Genomic DNA, 21,386 nt, shown 5'->3' with positions numbered 1-21,386 from the left:
TGTCTGCTCACACTGCTATGCTTTATCTTGGCCAGGTCGCAGTTGCAAATGAGGACTTGTTCTCAACTAGCCTACCTGGTTAAATAAAGGTGTTCTCAACTAGCCTACCTGGTTAAATAAAGGTGAAATAAAATAAAAAATAAAAATACAAGATATAAAAACATGAATTGTTGAGATTGAGCATACCTGTTGCGGATCCCACAGATGTCGAACTGAAGCTTGCTGTAATTACCCAAAAGCCCTTGCTGCACATGGGGTAGATCCATAAGTTGGTTGTTTAGGAAGATCTGACGCATGCACCCTTGGAAGGCCACAGTAGGTTTCTTACAGTCACCACTGTATTGGGGACAACCTGTTGGAAAGCATGACAATATTTGTATTGCTAAATCATTCCAGGAATAGTCATCAAACACATTTTGATGAAACAATGATCGAATTAAAACACACACTTAAAAAATTCAAACATAATTTAAGACACAGTCATTACCAATTTTCCACCAACAATAAGCAATAGCTAAAAGACTGCCATCTTACCTCCAAAAAATACACTATTGCCTGAGTCTGCATGACTTTGTACGTCCACGGTAGATGTTGGCTCATTGTCCAAGACCAGGGAAACCATCCGATCTCTGTAGCTCAGACTAACAGAATGCCACAGGCCATCAGTTACACCGACTTCTAGTAAAACAGAACACAGAAAAACAAATCATGGGTTAGGCTACATTTACTGCAGTCCCATAATGCTACCAGTTCATTGTTACCTGCAAACGTAGCAAACATTAGCGACCACAAAGTCAATGTGACATGCCATTAGGTGGCTTTTTCCTAGCTAGCTAGCTGCTAACCTATGGAAATGTTGGTTTTCTGCTCAGCAGCTCCATGGACCATTAGGTGCACTTGACCTCCGCTGATTTGCAACACCAGGTGCTGTGATCCCTGTGCCAGGCCGGTGGAGAACAGAAGTCCTTCCTGGTTCCAGGTCCTGAAGTGGAAGTGTACGTCCAGCCCCCACACCCCAAGAGGCCCCAGGGGTAGAGACAGGTAGCTACCGCTGGAGGACAGGAAGGTGGCGGACACCATCTGAGGCTGGGGCTCAGAGCATGAGAAGGTCACGTTGCCCTGGGGAACAGAGGAAAGGCTAAGTAGGGATCAATGCTATACACATTCAGTGGTAGCCTACTACTCTCTTCTATTGAGACGTGCTGATTAGCAACTGCTCAAAGAGACGGAAATTGTACACAGTACGGGAAGTCATTCCTTTTGTGTGTCTGTTCTGGAGTCCTTTGAGTCAGGGGTCCTTTCCTGTGACACATACAGAATGAATGTGCATGCGTGACTGACATACTGTACGTCACACACACACACACACACACACACACACACACACACACACACACACACACACACACACACACTAGCAGATGCAATGTTATTCATGGTCATCTGAGTGGAAAGGCCATGGAAATGTCAAATGTTATCACTAATTCAGCTTTCCTGTCCCAGGCAGAGTGAAGGAGCATTGAGAGTGAATACAGAGTTCAGTATTTGTCCGATACACGTGCTGAGCTTAGCTGTGAATACATCATCGATCCTGCTGCCTGCCACAGAGGAGAACAGAACTCCGGCGCTGGGCTGTCTGTCTGCACTTGACGCATTTATAACTTATCCCAGTTACTAATAAGCATACACACCATTAACGAAATGACTGTAACAACTGTTAAATCCCGGTGGATTAATACATTGAAAAATGGTATGGTTGAGAGGGATGAGGCAAAAGGAATAGCAAATAAGTCTGGCTGCACAACCGATTGGCAAACGTACTACAAATTGAAAGACAAGAATTGTAATGTTCAATTCCGTAAAGTGAGTGTGGAAGAGGGGGAAAAAATTATTGTTCTCTATCAACAATTGACAAGCCACCGGCGTCTGACAACTTGGATGAAAAATTACTGAAAGATAATAGTGGACAATATTGCCACTCCTATTTTCCATATCTTCAATTTAAGCTTACTAGAAAGTTTGTGCCCACAGGCCTGGAGGGAAGCCAAAGTCATTCCGCTACCTAAGAATAGTAAAGCCTCCTTCACTGGCTCAAATAGCCTGTTACCAACCCTTAATAAAGTTTTAGGAATAAATGTCTTTGACCAGATACAATGCTATTTTACAGTGAACAAATTGACAATAGACTTTCAGCACGCTTATAGGGAAGGACATTCAACAAGCACAGCACTTCCACAAATGACTTGATGATTGGCTGAGAGAAATTGATGATAAAAAAAGATTGAGGGGGGCTGTTGTATAAGACTTCAGTGCAGCCTTTGACATTATCGATCGTAGTCTGCTGCTGGTAGGACGTATGTGTTATGGCTTTACACCCCCCCCCCCCCCCCCCCCGCTATATTGTGGTTAAAGAGTTACCTGTCTAGCAGAACACAGGCGGTATTCTTTAATGGAAGCCTCTCCAACACAATCCAGGTAGAATCGGTTATTCCCCAGAGCAGCTTTCTAGGCCCCTTACCCTTTTCAATCTTTACTAATGGCTTTGAGTAAAGCCAGTGTGTCTATGCGGATGACTCAACACTATAAACGTCAGCTACTACAGCAACTGAAATGACTGCAACACTTAACAAAGAGATTCAGTTAGCTTCAGAATGGGTGGCAAGGAATAAGTTAGTCCTAAATATTTCAAAAACTATAAGCATTGTATTTGGGACAAATCATTCACTAAACCCTGAACCTCAACTAAATCTTGCAATAAATAATGTGGAAATTGAGCAAGTTGAGGTGACTAAACTGCTTGGAGTAACCCTGGATTGTACTGTCATGGTCAAAACATATTGATACAACAGTAGCTAAGATGGGGAGAAGTCTGTCCATAATAAAGCGCTGCTCTACCTTCTTAACAGCACTATCAACATGGCAGGTCCTTACAGGCTCTACTTTTGTCGCACCTGGACTACTGTTCAGTCGTGGGGTCAGGTGCCACAAAGAGGAACTTAGGAAAATTGCAATTGGCTCAGAACAGGGCAGCATGGCTGGCCCTTGGATGTACAAAGAGAGCAAACATTAATAATATGCATGCCAATCTCTCCTGGCTCAAAGTAGAGGAGAGATTGACTTCATCAATACTTGCCCTGGCAGCAGCTAATGGGGAACCATAATAAATACAAATACAAATCTGAAACTGTCCCCTAACATATTACAGACTATCTGCCAGGCAGCATCTCAAATACCTTTACAGTCTCTTTCATTGGCTTCCACAGTTCACATGGATGGCAATAGGTTCAGCTGAATGACAAAGAGGGCCAAACAATGGGCAAGTATTGTATTAGATCAAACAGAACATTTTAGCACTTTCTGTTTGATCTAATACCTGAACATTTGCCATGGCAACTATGCAATGTACCAGGTACGCCTTCTGCACAGATGCCCATTTGGGATGAAAATAATGACAATAGTGGCTTCCTTTCATTTCTCATTAATGCCGCCTCCTCAACATGTCCATCTACCATATATTCACATTGGGTGTGTCTCAAATGACACCCTACTCCCTATATAGTGCACTACTTTTGTATACCACTATATAGGGAATAGGGTGCCATTTGGGACATACACATTACCTCCACAGACAGAGCTCACCGTAGGCTGGGAGGGAGTGGGTGTCCATGGCTCAGCGCCTGCCTGTAATTGGTCACCAAAGGGTTCTAGAGAGAGCTGTACAAAATTACATTAAAATAGACAGAGCAGAGGCGTTCTGTAATGGACTGGGAAAACTCTACCTACTTTGCCTCTTCCTAACCACCATTTAATTTTATATATGCATCATCTTCCAGCATTGTAGTTTTGAAAATGTATTTTGAGAGGTGTGAACCTTCATGACACAAAACAAATTCATGATTAAGCAATAAGGCCCAAGGAGGTGTGGTATATGACCAATATACCGCAGCTAAGGGCTGTTTTTATGCACGACACAAAGCGGGGTCCCTTGATACACTGCACACTGCCCTAACCCATCTGGACAAGAGGAATACCTATGTAAGAATGCTGTTCATCGACTACAGCTCAGCATTTAACACCACGGTACCCTCCAAACTCGTCATTAAGCTCGAGACCCTGGGTCTCGACCCCGACCTGTGCAACTGGGTACTGGACTTTCTGACGGGACACCCCAGGTGGTGAGGGCAGGAAACAACATCTCCACCCCGCTGATCCTCAACACTCAGGCCCCACAAGGGTGCGTTCTCAGCCCTCTCCTGTACTCCCTGTTCACCCATGACTGTAAGTTTTAAGTTCCTCGGCATACACATCACGGAAAAACTGAATTGGTCCACCCACACAGACAGCGTCGTGAAGAAGGCTCAGCAGTGCCTCTTCAACCTCAGGAGGCTGAAGAAATTCGGCTTGTCACCGAAAACATTCACAAACTTCTACAGATGCATAATCGAGAGTACGGCAACTGGTAGAGCAACTGCTCTGCCCACAACCGTAAGGCTCTCCAGAGGGTAGTGAGGTCTGCACAACGCATCACCGGGGGCAAACTACCTGCCCTCCAGGACACCTACACCACCGAATGTCACAGGAAGGCCATAAAGATCATCAAGGACAACAACCACCCAAGCCACTGCCTGTTCACCCCGCTATCATCCAGAAGGCGAGGTCAGTACAGGTGCATCAAAGCAGGGACCGAGAGACTGAAAAACAGCTTCTATCTCAAGGCCATCAGACTGTTAAACAGCCACCACTAACATTGAGTGGCTGCTGCCAACAAACTGACTCAACTCCAGCCACTTTAATAATGGAAATTGATGGAAATTGTAAAACTATATCACTAGTCACTTTAAACAATGCTACTTAATATAATGTTTACATACCCTACATTACTCATGTCATATGTATATGTATATACTGTACTCTATATCATCTACTGCATCTTAATGTAATACATGTATCACTAGCCACTTTAAACTATGCCGCTTTGTTTACATACCCTACATTACTCATCTCATATGTATATACTGTACTCTATACCATCTACTCCATCTTGCCTATGCCGTTCTGTACCATCACTCATTCATATATCGTTATGTACATATTCTTTATCCCTTTACACTTGTGTGTATAAGGTAGTAGTTTTGGAATTGTTAGGTTAGATTACTCGTTGGCTATTACTGCATTGTCGGAACTAGAAGCACAAGCATTTTGCTACACTCGCATTAACATCTGCTAACCATGTGTATGTGACAAATACATTTGATTTGATTTGATTTGACTGCATGGCCATGCACGCCTCCAACTCAATCATCAAGTTTGCAGACGACACAACAGTAGTGGGCTTGATCACCGACAACGACGAGACGGCCTACAGGGAGGAGGTAAGGGCCCTCGGAGTGTGGTGTCAGGAAAATAACCTCACACTCAACATCAACAAAACAAAGGAGATGATCGTGGACTTCAGGAAACAGCAGAGGGAGCACCCCCCCCCCCCTATCCACGTTGATGGGACAGTAGTGGAGAAGGTGGAAAGTTTTAAGTTCCTCGGTGTACACAACACGGGCAAACGGAAATGGTCCACCCACACAGACAGCGTGGTGAAGAAGACGCACCTCTTCCTCCTCAGGAGGCTGAAGAAATTTGGCTTGTCACCAAAAACACTCACAAACTTTTACAGATGCACAATCGAGAGAATCCTGTCGAGCTGTATCACCGCCTGGTACGGCAACTGCTCCGCCCACAACCGTAAGGGGTAGTGAGGTCTGCACAACGCATCACCGGGGGAAAACTACCTGCCCTCCAGGACACCTACACCACCCGATGTCACAGGAAGGCCAAATAGATCATCAAGGACAACTACCACCCAAGCCACTGCCTGTTCACCCCGCTATCATCCAGAAGGTGAGGTCAGTACAGGTGCATCAAAGCTGGGACTGAGAGACTGAAAAACAGCTTCTATCTCAAGGCCATCAGACTGTTAAACAGCCATCACTAACATTGAGTGGCACACTGACTCAAATCTCTAGCCACTTTAATAATTAATAATTGAATGTAATAAATGTGTTACTTGTCACTTTAAACAATGCCTATGCCATTTGGCTATCGCTCATCCATATATTTATATGTACATATTCTTATTCATTCCTTTGTTGTTGTGAAATTGTTAGATTACTTGTTAGATATTACTGCATGGTCGGAACTAGAACCACAAGCATTTCGCTACACTCGCATTAACATCTGCTAACCATGTGTATGTGACAAATAAAATTGTATTTGATTTGATTACAGCCCTTAAGCGTGGTATATTGCCTATATATCACAAACCCCCGCAGGGCCTTATTGCCATTATGAACTGGTTACCAACGCAATTAGACCAGTAAAAATATATATTTTTGTCATACCTATGGTATACGGTCTGATATAGCATAGCTTTCAAACTATCAGCATTCAGGGCTCGAATCACCTGGTTTTTAATGCAAAACACGCCACATTCATCCATACTGGGTCATTTAGGCATAACGTATAGAATGACTTTAATTAATGGTCATTCTTATAGGAGTTTATTCAGTTGGAGTGTAGTATGTATACACAAGGGCAACGTTAAGGGAGGGGGGGGGCATGGATGATTCATGGGGCCCTAGCCTGGTAAGGGCCCCTAAATGTTTAGAAAATGATTTGTTAATCATTTAAAAAAAGTTAGACTAAAGAATCTGTGATGAAAATGAAAACGTATAACCATAATCAGGTCAGGCAACCCCCCCCCCCCCCCCCCCCCCATAATGTACATGGTTTGGTCCATTCTCCACGAGGTGAAAAAACAATACCTCTGATCTGACGGTTGCTCAAGCATGTAGCCTAAGCAGTCACGAGAGATAACCACTATGGCCCCCTCAAAAACAAAATCGAGTTTCCAGAAAAGGAAAGAAAGGAAATGGAGACGGATTAAGCAAAATTTAAGGGGAAAATGACTCCCTACGTTTTTTCACAGAAAAAAAAGAGGAGAAGGATTTGAGTGGTAAGTCAGTGTAGACGGCCTGCCGAACTGAGTAGCCTAGCTTGCCAACATAGCTAGCTTGATAGCTTGCTAGCTGCAGGTAACTGCCCACCGTTGACTCACTCGGCTCGGTCAGAGCAGTAATTATTAACATGATAATGATGAGCTACCACTACCAGCTATGGCTAGCTAATTAGCTATTATTTAGATATTATTATAACTGTATTCCACAACATTTGTGTGATATTGGATAGCTAATAAGACTAAAATGAAAACCTAACATGTAGTCGACCTATCCATACTGTAGATTCTAGTACTACTACTGCCGTAGACAAAGATCCCAACATGTGTCTACCACATGAAGTTGAAACAGTGGACCTTGGAGGTGAGGCAGTTGTTTTATAGCAGCAGCAGCATAACTAGACACATTTTTTTTATTGTAAAGTTAGGCACATGATGACTTAGACACACTTAAATACGAATTCTATTTGATATGTATAGTTGAAGTCAGAAGTTTACATGTACCTTAGCAAAATACATTTAAACTCTGTTTTTCACAATTCCTGCCATTTAATCTCATATAAAATTCCCTGTCTTAGGTCATCACCACTTAATTTTAAGAATGTGAAATGTCAGTATAATAGTAGAGAGAATGATCTATTTCAACTTTTATTTCTTTCATCACATTTCCAGTGGGTCAGAAGTTTACATACACTCAATTAGTATTTGGTAGCATTGCCTTTACATTGTTTATCTTGGGTGAAACGTTTCGGGTAGCCTTCCACAATCTTCCCACAATAAGTTGGATCAATTTAGGCCCAACTTATTAGAGCTGGTGTAACTGAGTCAGGTTTGTAGGCCTCCTTGCTCGCACACGCTTTTTCAGTTCTGCCCACACATGTTCTATAGGATTGAGGTCAGGGCTTTGTGATGGCCACTCCAATACCTTGGCTTTGTTGTCCTTGAGCCATTTTGCCACAACTTTGGAAGTATGCTTCGGGTCATTGTCCATTTGGAAGACTCAAGCTTTAAATTCCTGATTGATGTCTTGAGATGTTGCTTCAATATATCCACATAATTGTCCACATAATGTTCCTACCTCATGATGCCATCTATTTTGTGAAGTGCACCAGTACCTTCTGCAGCAAAGCACCTCCACAACATGATGCTGCCACCCCCGTGCTTCACGGTTGGGATTGTGTTCTTCGGCTTGCAAGCCTCACCCTTTTTCCTCCAAACATAACGATGGTCATTATAGCTGTACAGTTCTATTTTTCGTTTCCTCAGACCAGAGGACATTTCTTCAAAAAGTACAATCTTTGTCCCCATGTTCAGTTGCAAATCGTAGTCTGGCTTTTTTATGGCGGTTTTGGAGCAGTGGTTTCTTGCTTGCTGAGCGGTCTTTCAGGTACTTCGATATAGGACTTGTTTTACTGTGAATATAGATACTTTTGTACCTGTTTCCTCCAGCATCCTCACAAGGTCCTTTGCTGTTGTTCTGGGATTGATTTGCACTTTTCGCACCAAAGTACGTTCATCTCAAGGAGACAGAACGCGTCTCCTTCCTGAGGGGTATGATGGCTGCGTGGTCCCATGGTGTTTATACTTGCGTACTGTTGTTTGTACAGATGAACGTGTTACCTTCAGGCATTTGGAAATTGTTCCCAAGGATGAACCAGACTTGTGGAGGTCTACAAAAAAAAAATCGGAAGTCTTGGCTGATTTCTTTTGATTTTCCCATGATGTCAAGCAAAGAGGCACTACGTTTGAATGTAGGCCTTGAAATACATCCACAGGTACACTTCCAATTGACTCAAATAATGTCAATAGCCTATCAGAAGCTTCCAAAGCCATGACATCATTTTTCTGGAATTATCTAAGCTGTTTAAAGGGACAGTCAACCTAAGTGTATGTAAACTTCCGACTTCAACTGTATACTATTAAAACGTTTTTTCATTTTGTAGTAGATTTTTAGTATGGTAACCTTTGTAGGAGTGAACATTAAACCTAAACTTCCCTTTGCTTACTCATTTCCTAGTGCCTAGAGAGCCCCAGGTCAGCAGAAAGCTGTCAGACAGACTCTGATGCAGAGGAGAGCAGGGAGGATGAAGAGGAGTTAAGGAGTAGCAGCTGTGCCAGTAAAGGAGTGACACAAGCAAGTAATAAGGGAAAGGAAGAGAATGGACAGATTCGAAGTGTGGAAGATGAGGTTTTGAAAGGGAAGCTATTGTTCGCAGACTAGCCAACTGGTGTGGTGAGGAGACAGAACTGTATAAAAGCATGCACCCAGACTCAGAAGGCAAGCCATTCCCCAACTATTTACAGTAAGTCAGCAAACAGAAGAGAAATGTTGCAGAGAGACTGGCTTATTTATAGTAAGAGTGTAAAGGCATTATATTGCATTCCATGTGTTCTTTTTTTCTCATGAGCAAAGTAAACCTTCACCCAGTTCTCTGAATAGTAAGGATGGCTATACGATATCATCAGTGAGTCTCCCAAGAACTGTTACTGGAAATGAAAAAATCTCCAGCATACCGTAACAACAGCTACAGGTATAGACAGTCAGCTGCAGAAACAAATCCAGTCCAAAATGTATAAAAACAGAGCACTTGTAGGATGGATTTTGGATGACACTGTACATCGCATCTAGGAATCTACCATTCTGACAGAAATCACTCAATCTTGATGATGTGCATCATGGACATTACCTAGGCTTCCTTGAACTGTGGTCAAATTATGACCCGCTATTACGTGAGCACTTACAGAAAGTCACGGACAAAAGGAAAGGAGCATGACAGTCTTATTACCTCAGATCTGAGAGCCACAACGAGTTCATAGGAATATGTGGTCAAAGGGTTTTTGAAAACAATACTTTATGAAAGAGAAGATGTCATCTATTACTCGGTTGTATGTGATGCAACTCCAGACATTTCCCATACTGAGCTAAATGTATTCTTGGTGAGATAGGTACACAAAGATAAAGTTCAGGAAACAGGTGACTGGGAAATAATTGAACGTTTTCTTGAATTTAAAGACTTTGCTAGAAAAACATGCAGTGAAATTTCCAAAATGATTTGAGTGCATAGGAAGGGCATGGTATTGCCATAGCAGATTGCCGTGGTCAAGGCTATGATAAATGGTACAAATATGTCAGGGAAAGTGAAGGGAGTTCAGGCACACACACTGCAAAAGAATCCACTGGCCACATACTTACCGTGTGCCTCCCATACTCTTATTCTTGTGGGTGTACATGCAGCTCAGCCGTGCAGGAGTATCAACCTTTTTTGTCTGTGTGAATCGTCTGTACAATCTGTTCAGTTCCAGCCCAGAGCGATGGGCCATTCTCAAAGAAAATACTGGCTGCTGTCTTAACCGCCTTTCAGACACGCGATGGAGTGCGTGTATTGCTGCGGTCCGACCAGTGGCAACTCATTTACCGTCTATCATCAAGGCCCTAGACATGCTTCTTGCTAGCTGCAGCCTGACAAACAAGAAGCCAAATCTGAGGCAAAAGGTCTGAAAAGCTACTTAATGTCTTTCAAGGCAATCTTCCTGCTCACTTTATGGGTAAGAGTTTTGCAGTGTATTGAGTATAGAAGCCTAATTCTGCAGTCAGGAAATATTTCAGTGGACACTGAAGCACCTCACATTAAGGCACTACAGGAAGAAATACAGGCTCTGCGTAATCAATGGTGACGCTCTTTTGGCAGAAGCCTCCACGGTGGCAAATGAACGGGGTGGAACTGCTCAGTTTCACAGTGAACAGAGGAGCCGACAGAAAACAAATAAAACGTTTCCCTGACGAGACTGAAGATGACATAGGAAAATGAACAGAAGTCAGACACTGGATTTCGCAACACAGTGCTTGCGGTTCCACGCGATTGCAGCTATACGCAAGGAGATTTCACCAAAACCAAATGTGTGTGTGTATCTTGACACAAATTGAGAAACAAGTACTCCGCAAAGATCTCCCAGATGGATTTGAAAATGAGGTGCGACGTCTAAAGATGATATACGGTGCCACTTTCTCCTGTAGAGCTCCTACATGCCATCCACAAGATGCAGCTACAGAGCTTTTTTTTTGAGAGAGATATGCGTTGCACTGCAAATCTTCTGTACAATGCCTGCAACAGTAGCTGGAGGTGAACGTGCCTTCAGTAAGCTGAAACCTCCAAAGAACAATCTAAGATCTGAAATGTGCCAAGGCAGGTTGAACAACCTTGCCACCCTTTCAAATGAAAACCAGTTCGCTAGAAAATGTCATTTTAAAGACATTATAAGCAAGAAGGCTTGACCTGGGCTCTTGGTGCAGGGTAACCTCTGAGTTTTGTTTACAGGGAACAAACACAAGGGCAAATGCCTTAACCTGTTCTACCCAAGCCTGCCCGGGGACGGGCAAAATACTGTTTCAGAGTATGTTCTGCTATGGTTTATCTCTTGTGGAACTTACTCAGGAATGAACCACATAATGTCTTGACACTACAGTTGCTTGCTCTCTGTAGGTACCACATTTATGCCTGCAGTCCACATAGTTCAGGAATTGTTTTTATTTTGGGTTTGTTATTTAGGCATATATTTAGGAATTATGATTTTTTTTAACATTAGGAACCAAAAACGTTTGCAATACTGTTAAAATATAGGAAAAGGATGAAAGTAGAAACTAGAATATGCACAATTGTAGTACAGAGCAGCAGAAGCTCACAGTTAGTACATTTAATAACACATATTGTTCAGTACGTTATTTTAATCTGAAACATTCTGATTTCTATGTTAGGGGCCCTGTAGTTTTTTTTTTCATGGGGCACATACAGTATGCTTGGCCAGTGTACATTCAGGATGCTTTATGTATAGTATAGATCCCTACCACACTGTGGATCTGGAGCTTGCGTCGCTTGGCCAGGTTGATAATGCTGACTCCATTATAGTAGAGGTTCTCTATGCAGCCATGGAAGTTCTTCCTAAGGAAGCTTCCTGGTTTACCGGGTATAGGAATTCCTCCAAAGCTGAGCTTTGAGACACAAAGAGAATGGATTCATAACAAAACATTACTGATTGATTACACACACAAAAAACATTTAAATATATATAATTCAGTAATGTATGGATGAATGAATGATTGATGGCGCATAATTAATTATGCCGCATAATTTGCAGTGGCTCTAATGAAATACAGTACATTAATGAGTGATGACGCACCTCATAGTCCACCTCCAGTGAGTCTTCCACACCTGTGGTGCTGAGGTGAAGTGTGTGCCCGTCCACGGTGAGGTTGACCTGCTTGTTGGAGCGTTTAACTAGGACATAGTGCCAGAGCTGGTCATCCAGGAGACTGCCCAGGCCCACTGACACATTCCCACTGCTGGGGTAGAGCTTAGCGTCATCTGGAGAGAGGGAAGAGGGAGAGGAGGAGGAGGGAAGAAGAGTACAACACAGATACAGTAGGTTGAATGAGGAGTTTTCAGAATCAGCATATTTTACTGTATATTTGATTTTGTCATAATGATAGCACCATTCCCTTATAGTAGTTGTATGAGACCATTGGCCTGTGCTTACCCAGGTTGAGGTGCAGAGCCAGGGTCCCGTGGTGCAGCTCCAATGTCAGGTAGTCTCCTCTGTGCCCCTCCCCGTGCACCAGCACCCCATCTGCCCCGTAGCTCTTAAACCTGAGGGAGATCACATCCTTCACCGTTCTCTGGGACTTCTGGTTAAACCGATACAACAGAGCACTCCTGCCATTGAAGTTTGCCACATCTGACTCTGTGAACCAATAGTGGATGAAGATAAACATGAAGAAAGCACAGTCAGATTACCCATATACTGAATATTAGCATAATGTTCAAATTAGTGCTAACGCTTTATAATACATTAGTATATAATCAGACACACACACACACACATATTGTATGGATGAAGGGCAGTTGCACTGTAAAAATAACCATGAAAAGTAGTGCACCTAATCTGAGATCTGCTGTTTGGGGGGTATTTGAATGTAAACCCAATGTGAGCGTTTTAATACACCGAATGTGTTCTAAAACAGAAACAAAATAGTCTGAAACACCCAAAGTGGTTCTTCAACTTTTTAAGACAGTGTTGTGAAAACAACACTTTTGGGGGTTTCAGTGCATGTATAAAAACACCAAAACGGTGTTTCTCATACAATCAATAGTTTATTGATTGATGATAAGGGCCTATGGGTATTTTTTGTGTGGAATTCCACCTTTATTTTTCCAACGGTTTATTTGGACAGATTAGAAACAGGGGGAGGGGCAATAACATAGTACATTTCATTTGAATTTTACCTGCTCAACCACACAGCCACACTGTAAGAAACTATTCTGGGGTGAATTGAAATTGACAACAACAAAAAACAACCAACATACAATGCATTTGTAAAGTATTCAGATACAAACTGAGCCAATCGGGGGAGAAGGACTTTGGTCAGGGAGGTGACCAAGAACCCGAATGGTCACTCTGAAAGAGCTTCAGAGTTTTTCTGTGGAGATGGGAGAACCTTCCAGAAGGACAACCATCCAACCTGACAGAGCTTGAGAGGACCTGCAGAGAAGAATGGGAGAAACTCCCCAAATACAGGTGTGCCAAGCTTGTAGTGTCATACCCAAGAAGGCGCGAGGCTCTAATTACTTCCAAAGCTACTTCAACAAAGTACTGAATAAAGGGTCTGAATACTTCTGTAAATGTGATATAATATTTTTTCATTGTTATATATTTGAAAAAAATCTAAAAATGTGTTTTTGCTTCGTTATTACGGGGTATTGTGTGTAGATTGATGAGGAAAACCATCGATTTATTCAATTTTAGAATAAGGCTGTAACGTAACAAAATGTGGAAAGGGGTCTAAATACTTTCCGAATGCACTATAAACCATACTTAATAAAAATGAATGCAAGTCGTGTAGAGCCCGTGGTATAGCTGTAGGCCTAATGTAGCTGGCTTAGACACGTCACCCCTCTCCCCACCGAAGACCGGGGTTAAATTCCATGCTCCCTTCAATCTGTTTCTCCTACATAGCTGTATCCCCTCTGTCATTTCATAGCAGTCTCAATAAATTGTCAAAATACCCCAAGTCATTTCAATGATTTGTTCATTTCATTTTACCAAAATAATCCGATTGGGCCAAGTAGTGGTGAGGTTTTGATGGTTGTAGGTTTAGTTGGTAGTGCAATTTTTTCACAAAGTGTAATGAATTTATACGACCAAGTAGTTGGCTGATACACAGCCGATACAGTGGGTGGCAGTAGGCACCTACAACATTTCTTTGCGGACCGCCATAATACCAAAGAATAAGAAGAAGAACCTGGTTGTCAACAAAAGAGGCAAGAGCAGAATCCTCAATCTTTTCAGGTCAACCTACAGCTACTGCTGGTGATTTGAACACTATGCCTGACAATGTCTGCCAAAATGGTATAAAATGGCAAATATTTCAAACAACGTGAAACGTTAAGACACTTCAGAAATAGGGATCTATTTCTGCACTCGACAGAATTAAAAACATTATAATGGTGTTTAGAAGCTTTAGAGGGAGGAAACCGCACCAAAAGAGAAGGTATCTAATTCTGCACTAAACAGGATTCAAAACACCAAAATATAGTTTTCAACCTTTTCTGTTAGTGCTCCCAGACCCTAGGAAGGTGTTGGACAACACTTAAATAAATGAATGTTTTAAAAACATCTCAGGATGATGAGTTTCAATACTCCAGCAAAGTTAAGGTATCGTCTCCTTCAAGTTGGTGGCAGCTCAGTTGCCACTAGTTTGGTCGTTATGAAGTACTTAAATATAACATTGTGTGGCGGGCAGGTTAAATAAAGAGAAATAATGCATTAAAAATCCATAAATGTATAATTCTTGTGCAATTCTTATCTATGGGCTACGTTAAGGTTTTTCTTTCATTATTTTGTCTGGCGTTAGTGCATAGCCTAAACCTAAGCTTTAGGGATTAACTGTACGCGAGCCAAATAATCTTTCCAGTTTTAAATGTTTTATTATTGCATTTTTTCCCCGGTCCCTAAACGTCTTTGCTGCACGGGAGAAGCAGAGATTAAAGAGGAAAGCGAAAACAAACTTTAGTGATGTCAACTAGGTTAAAGCATTAATTCTATCAATTTATGACATTTTTCTGGTGAGCAAGGGTTTATTTACTCTTCCAGGGCAACAAATAATGACAGAAGAGAAGCTACATATACAGTTGATGTCGGAAGTTTACATACACCTTAGCCAAATACATTTAAAATCAGTTTTTCACAATTCCTGACGTTTAAATCCTACAAAGAATTCCCTGTCTTATGTCAGTTAGGATCACCACTTTATTTTAAGAATGTGAAATGTCTGAATAATAGTAGAGAAAATGATTCATTTCAGCTTTTATTTCTTTCATCACATTCCCAGTGGATCAGAAGTTTATATACACTCAATTAGTATTTAGTAGCATTGCCTTTAAATTGTTTAACTTGGGTCAAACGTTCCGGGTAGCCTTCCACAAGCTTCCCACAATAAGTTGTGTGAATTTTGGTCCATTCCTCCTGACAGAGCTGGTGTAACTGAGTCAGGTTTGTAGGCCTCCTTGCTCGCACACACTTTTTCAGTTCTGCCCACAAATGTTCTATAGGATTGAGGTCAGGGCTTTGTGATGGCCACTCCAATACCTTGACTTTGTTGTCCTTGAGCCATTTTGCCACAACTTTGGAAGTATGCTTGGGGTCATTGTCCATTTGGAAGACTCGTTTGCGACCAAGCTTTAAATTCCTGATTGATGTCTTGAGATGTTGCTTCAAAATAACAACTTGACTCAAATGATGTCAATTAGCCTATCAGAAGCTTCTAAAGCCATGACATAATTTTCTGGAATTTTCCAAGCTGCTTAATTAAAGGTACAGTCAACTTAGTCTATGTAAACTTCTAACCCACTGGAATTGTGATACAGTGAATTATAAGTGAAATAATCTGTCTGTAAACAATTGTTGGAAAAATTACTTGTATCATGCAGAAAGTAGATGTCCTAACCGACTTGCCAAAACAATAGTTTGTTAACAAGAAATTTGTGGAGTGGTCGAAAAACAAGTTTCAATGACTCCAACCTAAGTGTATGTAAACTTCCGACTTCAACTGTACCTAATTATAGACAAGTTGAGTAACAAATAACATACAACAATTTTGGAAATCATATGCACAGACCTATCTAAAAAGGCCCGTCAAAAACATTGCGGGCTTCCGATTTTCACTTTATCACGGACGGTTGCGGGTGAACAAACAGCTGATCCGAGCATCGATAACACAAACAATATCCTGACTAGAGACAGCCTGATGTGATGATCCACTCACTGTATGCACAGCCATAGACCTCCACTCTGAGGCCGATCCATCCTGTAGTGCTCCAGTCCAGTGGGATGAAGCGTAGGAACCTAGCTGTGATGGAATGGACCAGCTTGTGTTGGACCACACCCTCTGAGTTTGTGTTCCCTCTGTATGTCTGCTGGGAAGAGGAGAGGGAGAATAGATACAGTACTTACTAGAACGGTCAAACACATTCAAATCAAAAAAAAAATTCCAATTGGTAACAGATCATGAAAAGTAATCATTCATTCAAAGGTAATGTGAAAAAAAATCCAGGAATAGTAGACAGTCAATGATACTAACGAGGGCAAACTGAGGGCTTTGCTTTTGTGTCAAGATGCAGTTTTTCTATTTATTCCTCACAACTTTTGAGAGGAACGAGAAGGAACATGAGATTTAAGGGGAAGATAAAGCTCTTTCATGACTTGTATTGATTCTTCTGTGGAGGCCTAAGCCCATCTGAGCCCATTTGTTTAGCCTTTCAGCATGGGAAGAAGCAATGCGACCTCTGTCTCTGGTGGGCCCAGTGGCCACAGAAATCAATTCAAAAGTTCAAACTCCCAAAAATAAAGTAATTCAAGTCAAGCAAAAAGGAAGCGCTGTACCCTAGAGGCCAAAAGACTGTGTTTTATGCTCTGTGTAACTCTCAAGCGGCCACCTGAAAGCTTCAGGGGTGAGAGCGTTTCAAGTACAGAGAGCAGAAAATAGCTGGGGGTTGATGAGGTAAACAAAAGTTTACATTTGGTATTTTTAGAAGTGTGACATTTTATTTAATTCTTATTTTCTTTCTTTCTATTTTCTTCCATTAATTACAGCAAAACATTTCATTTTCGCATTCTACTTTTCTCTGCTGTACTTAACCAAAATCTCTCATTTACAGCTTTAAAATGTCTTATAATATCTGCCAAGGAAGGAATCCCTACTTCTTATGACTTACACAAATATAATTTTTCTTATTATGCTTTTTGAAGGGACATGACAATTAGTAATTAACATAAGGGAATTTCATATTTTTTTCACCCAACTTTAACCTAAATCCGGTGACATTGTAGTTTTCATGAATTATACGATATAGACAATTTTGACTTTGCAGCTGGCCCCTCTAGAAGGAAAAGCCGCTTAGTTCTGCCTCTAGGGCAAGACTCATGACAATTGACATCAACCTGCCAGACAGGCAGAGCCTCACCCCAGTGTCTTCGCTCTGTCCGTACTGCTTCCAAGCCAGGCTAGAGTCACTGAACAGCAGCATAAAGCTGCTCACCCAGTCAGAGCTCCCTGAACGGCCCTGTGTAGCGATGGCCGTGATCTCCATCTTCTCCCTGAGGTCCAGCTGGAGCCAAGGCTGCCTGTCTGACCGCTCCGGGGCCCAGCCACCCTCTCCTGGAGCAGGAAAGGGTACAATGGGTGTGTGTGTGTGTGTGTGTGTGTGTGTGTGTGTGTGTGTGTGTGTGTGTGTGTGTGTGTGTGTGTGTGTGTGTGTGTGTGTGTGTGTGTCTGTGTGTGTGTGTGTGTGTGTGTGTGTGTCTGTGACAATTAACAATGACATTCATCCCTGTTGCAGTTGTTAATATGTATATTATTGATGTATTTCATTTTAGCATAATTGTCATTGTTTTTATTTGACTTGGTCCTCACACCCACTCAGTGGTCATGCTGCTCCCCCTATGGTCATCCCCCCTCACCCTCTCAACAGTCTTTACTCTGCCTCCACCCCAATGGACATGTATTTATTCATCACTGCTAGAGGTATGACGTATATAGTGCTATTTCTATTGTTGTTGTTTTTTATGACCATTTTCAGTATTTTATTTCACTTAGTCCTGTATGTTGGAGCTCGGAGCCGAAGATTTTCACTTTACCCTGCAACCACACCTGCAACCCTGTACGTGTGACTATTAAACACTCTGAATCTCTGAATCTGAATCTAATCTTCTGATTCTAATAATGCAGCCAAATCCCTCACTAGATCTGACAATATTTTGCTTACAGTCAACGTGGCAATACTTACCCTCTCTTCTGTTCAGCTTTGCGGTGTGAGGCAGCTGACTGTTGGAGGATGTTGAAGAGCTTTTGAAGGATGACTCAGGCAAAACTGATAGCAATGGTCCATTACAACTTTCTGAAAGAGGACCATAGTTATTTTATGCCGTGCGTGAACAATAGTGTGAAACACTGCCACCAGGTGATGGAAAGAGGGAGTGTCCCAGCAAACCACCCGATACAGTAGCTTACCTCATCTGACTTTTATTGAACCTTTATTTAACTAGGCAAGTCAGTTAAGAACAATATCTTATTTACAATGACGGGACACCGATCCCGAAGAAGTTTTAAGAACACATTCGTATTTACAATGACGGCCTACACAATCCAAACCTTAACCAGGACGACGCTGGGCCAATTGTGACTTCTCCCTATGACTTCTCCAAAACAGCTACATTGAGTAGCCTAATAAGCATTTAACACCTGTCAATTTGAAGTCAACATAGACACCATGCAATTGAATACAAGACAATTGAATATTAATTCAAAGCACACCAAATGCATTTTCTTAGCCTAACATAACAAGTGTCCTAATGTGTTAAAACAATAGCTCACCAGAATAATTATGGGAAAATTATATGTACCTCTCAAATATCATACCAAAAGTTGAGTTGGATGAGTGTCAGAGTGTGACAGATATATTTGGCAACCTTAAACACCGATATCGAATAGGCTAGTCTACTGTAAACAGACTTGCAATTGACTTACTTGCTGCATGTGTGGATCCACAAATACTCAAAACAACGACACTGAATGCATAGAACCACCAGGCGCTTCTCGAGCTCATTTTCGCCAACAGAGCAGGCATTTTATCCAATTTGCGTTACAGCATCGGCCGGTGGTCTCCAGAAAATAGGTCCAAAACGTGTGCGCGCCGCCGTTCAGAATGTTCCTGTGGCTTTCCAGCTCTATCCTCGATATGTTTTTGTAAAAGCCATGTGCTTAAATCGTAGAGACCTTCTCACAAATATCATCTTAAAGACGTTGTTTCAAAAACAACAAAAGTCGCTATTTATATTTATAAGGACAATAGCTTTGCGTTCTTCATCAAGGATTGCTGGTTACTTCTGGTGCGTTCCGACGCACTAGCATCGTCGCGACTCCAAAGGGCAATCAATCAGAATGTTGAGCACGCAGTGAGCATCTCACCTGCTTCATTTGCAAGCGCGCGCGCGCGTGTGTGTGTGTGTGTGTGTGAGAGAGAGAGAGAGAGAGAGAGAGAGAGAGAGAGAGAGAGAGAGAGAGAGAGAGAGAGAGAGAGAGAGAGAGAGTAAGCGTCAAATAGATAGAAAGAGAGCGAGAGAGAGGGAAGGAGATTCAGCACCAAAGACAGCTCCACGCGCGTCCAAGCGATGTCAGGGCTTGCATATCCCGCTGTGCTTTCACGCTATAGCATCAAAACATGAGACCCAACACTTTTGACGCATACTGTATAGATTGTTCAGTTCAGATGCCATAATAAACCCATCAAGCCTATATTTAATTAGACGCTGCTTAGCATTTGATTGTGATTGCCTGTCACGGATTATTGCATTGTAACGTGTTAGTCATCATACACTAAACCTCATCCTAATCTATCTCATATCATCTCTGCACCATTATTCCAGCAAGGTCATTTGGACTGAAAGTTATGTTATCCATCCTATAACAGGATCCATTTGAAATGGGATGGTCTAAAGACCGTTCATAAATCATGTCATTTTGTTTATTAATCACTTATGTGCGATACTATTTCAGATATTGCTGCTCTCTCTGTGCATTTATGCTTTTGGTTTCTTCCCACATTAAATATCTAATTAAATAGATTTCTGGGATTAATAATGTTTGCACCATGTTTTGTGCTGCTACCTTGTTGTGATGCTGCGATGTTGTGTTGCTACCGTGTCTTTGTCATGTTGTGTTGCTACCATGCTGTGTTGTTGTCTTATTTTTAAACGCACAAACACACACACACACACACACACACACACACACACACACACACACACACACACACACACACACACACACACACACACACACACACACACACACACACACACACACACACGCACTTAAGTACATCCTGGATCATATAAGAGCATTGTTCCATAGATAACATGATGCAGTGCTCAGTTGGGTTGCCTGGCAAGGCACTGGCAAGGCCAGTCAGCATCTGCTTTCTGTGGGTAGGCATGCAGCCATAACCCTGGAAGGCCAGATGGAAGGTTTAGAACAACTATTCTATATTCACCAACTCAGATTGGACAGGACAAATACGCTTCGTTGTTCATTTGTTGTGTTTTCATGTCATTTAGAGGCACTTTTGAAGGACTAGTTTCAGGTTTAATACAAAGATAACTGAATCCAATAAAATAATGGTAAAGATATTATATGTGAAATATGACAGTTATTGCCATGCCAACGATGTTGTTAGGAATTTGATTCCTAAACATATTTCTGATAATGGCATGTTGTTGTGCTGTATTGGAGATCTGTACATATCCTGTGCCGTCATTATTAGACTCACTAGAGTGTTAATAACAACTTTTTAATGACATTAACTGGTCTGTTACACAAAACAGTAGATACGTGGTCTTATTGTCTCCCAAATTCCAATAAAAAATACACAGAACTGAAAAATTAAATACTTTTTGGGACAGCAAAAATAATGTAACATCTATAAAACCTCTATAAACATCTAGAAATTCACTGTCCCCAAAGACTGTAGAGTAGGTGAGTAAATGTATAGAAAATATACAATGCATACACATAAACAGAAGACGGTCTTCTTTCCGATGAGACAGGTTTTAAGATTTTCAAATACCAATGGCATATTTAATCCCCTGAGGTCAGGATGTCAGAGAAGTCCAGGGTTAATTGTGTTCTGCATACAGCGTAGAAATAGTAATATACATGGACTTATACTGTCATATAGTCAGTATGAATAAGCACTCCTACACAGCACATTTAACACTTTCTTAGTAATTAAAAATGAACCCACCAAAATAGGGTTAAACTCACACTTTTTAA

The 21,386-nt window shown here is 41.7% G+C and overlaps 1 protein-coding gene across 1 annotated transcript in view; it reads right to left on the bottom strand.

The window, feature by feature from the left end:
* LOC109890438 (contactin-associated protein-like 5) overlaps positions 1-19,467 on the bottom strand; it is a 35,293-nt gene extending 15,826 nt beyond the window's left edge. Inside the window, exons 1-10 of the mRNA XM_031792363.1 lie at positions 19,083-19,467; positions 18,343-18,453; positions 17,521-17,714; positions 16,323-16,470; positions 12,539-12,742; positions 12,182-12,366; positions 11,850-11,993; positions 846-1,119; positions 535-678; positions 187-352 (exon numbers count right to left, since the gene is read on the bottom strand). Coding sequence (XP_031648223.1) covers positions 187-352; positions 535-678; positions 846-1,119; positions 11,850-11,993; positions 12,182-12,366; positions 12,539-12,742; positions 16,323-16,470; positions 17,521-17,714; positions 18,343-18,453; positions 19,083-19,182 — 1,670 coding nt within the window. The 5' untranslated portion in view covers positions 19,183-19,467. The remainder of the gene's footprint in view (positions 1-186; positions 353-534; positions 679-845; positions 1,120-11,849; positions 11,994-12,181; positions 12,367-12,538; positions 12,743-16,322; positions 16,471-17,520; positions 17,715-18,342; positions 18,454-19,082) is intronic.
* Positions 19,468-21,386: the final 1,919 nt, after the last annotated feature.

Source organism: Oncorhynchus kisutch, linkage group LG16, assembly GCF_002021735.2.
Source record: "Oncorhynchus kisutch isolate 150728-3 linkage group LG16, Okis_V2, whole genome shotgun sequence".
Classification (NCBI taxonomy): Eukaryota; Metazoa; Chordata; class Actinopteri; order Salmoniformes; family Salmonidae; genus Oncorhynchus; species Oncorhynchus kisutch.
Note: the sequence above shows the minus strand (reverse complement) of the source record. Positions and strands in the feature narration are given on the sequence as shown.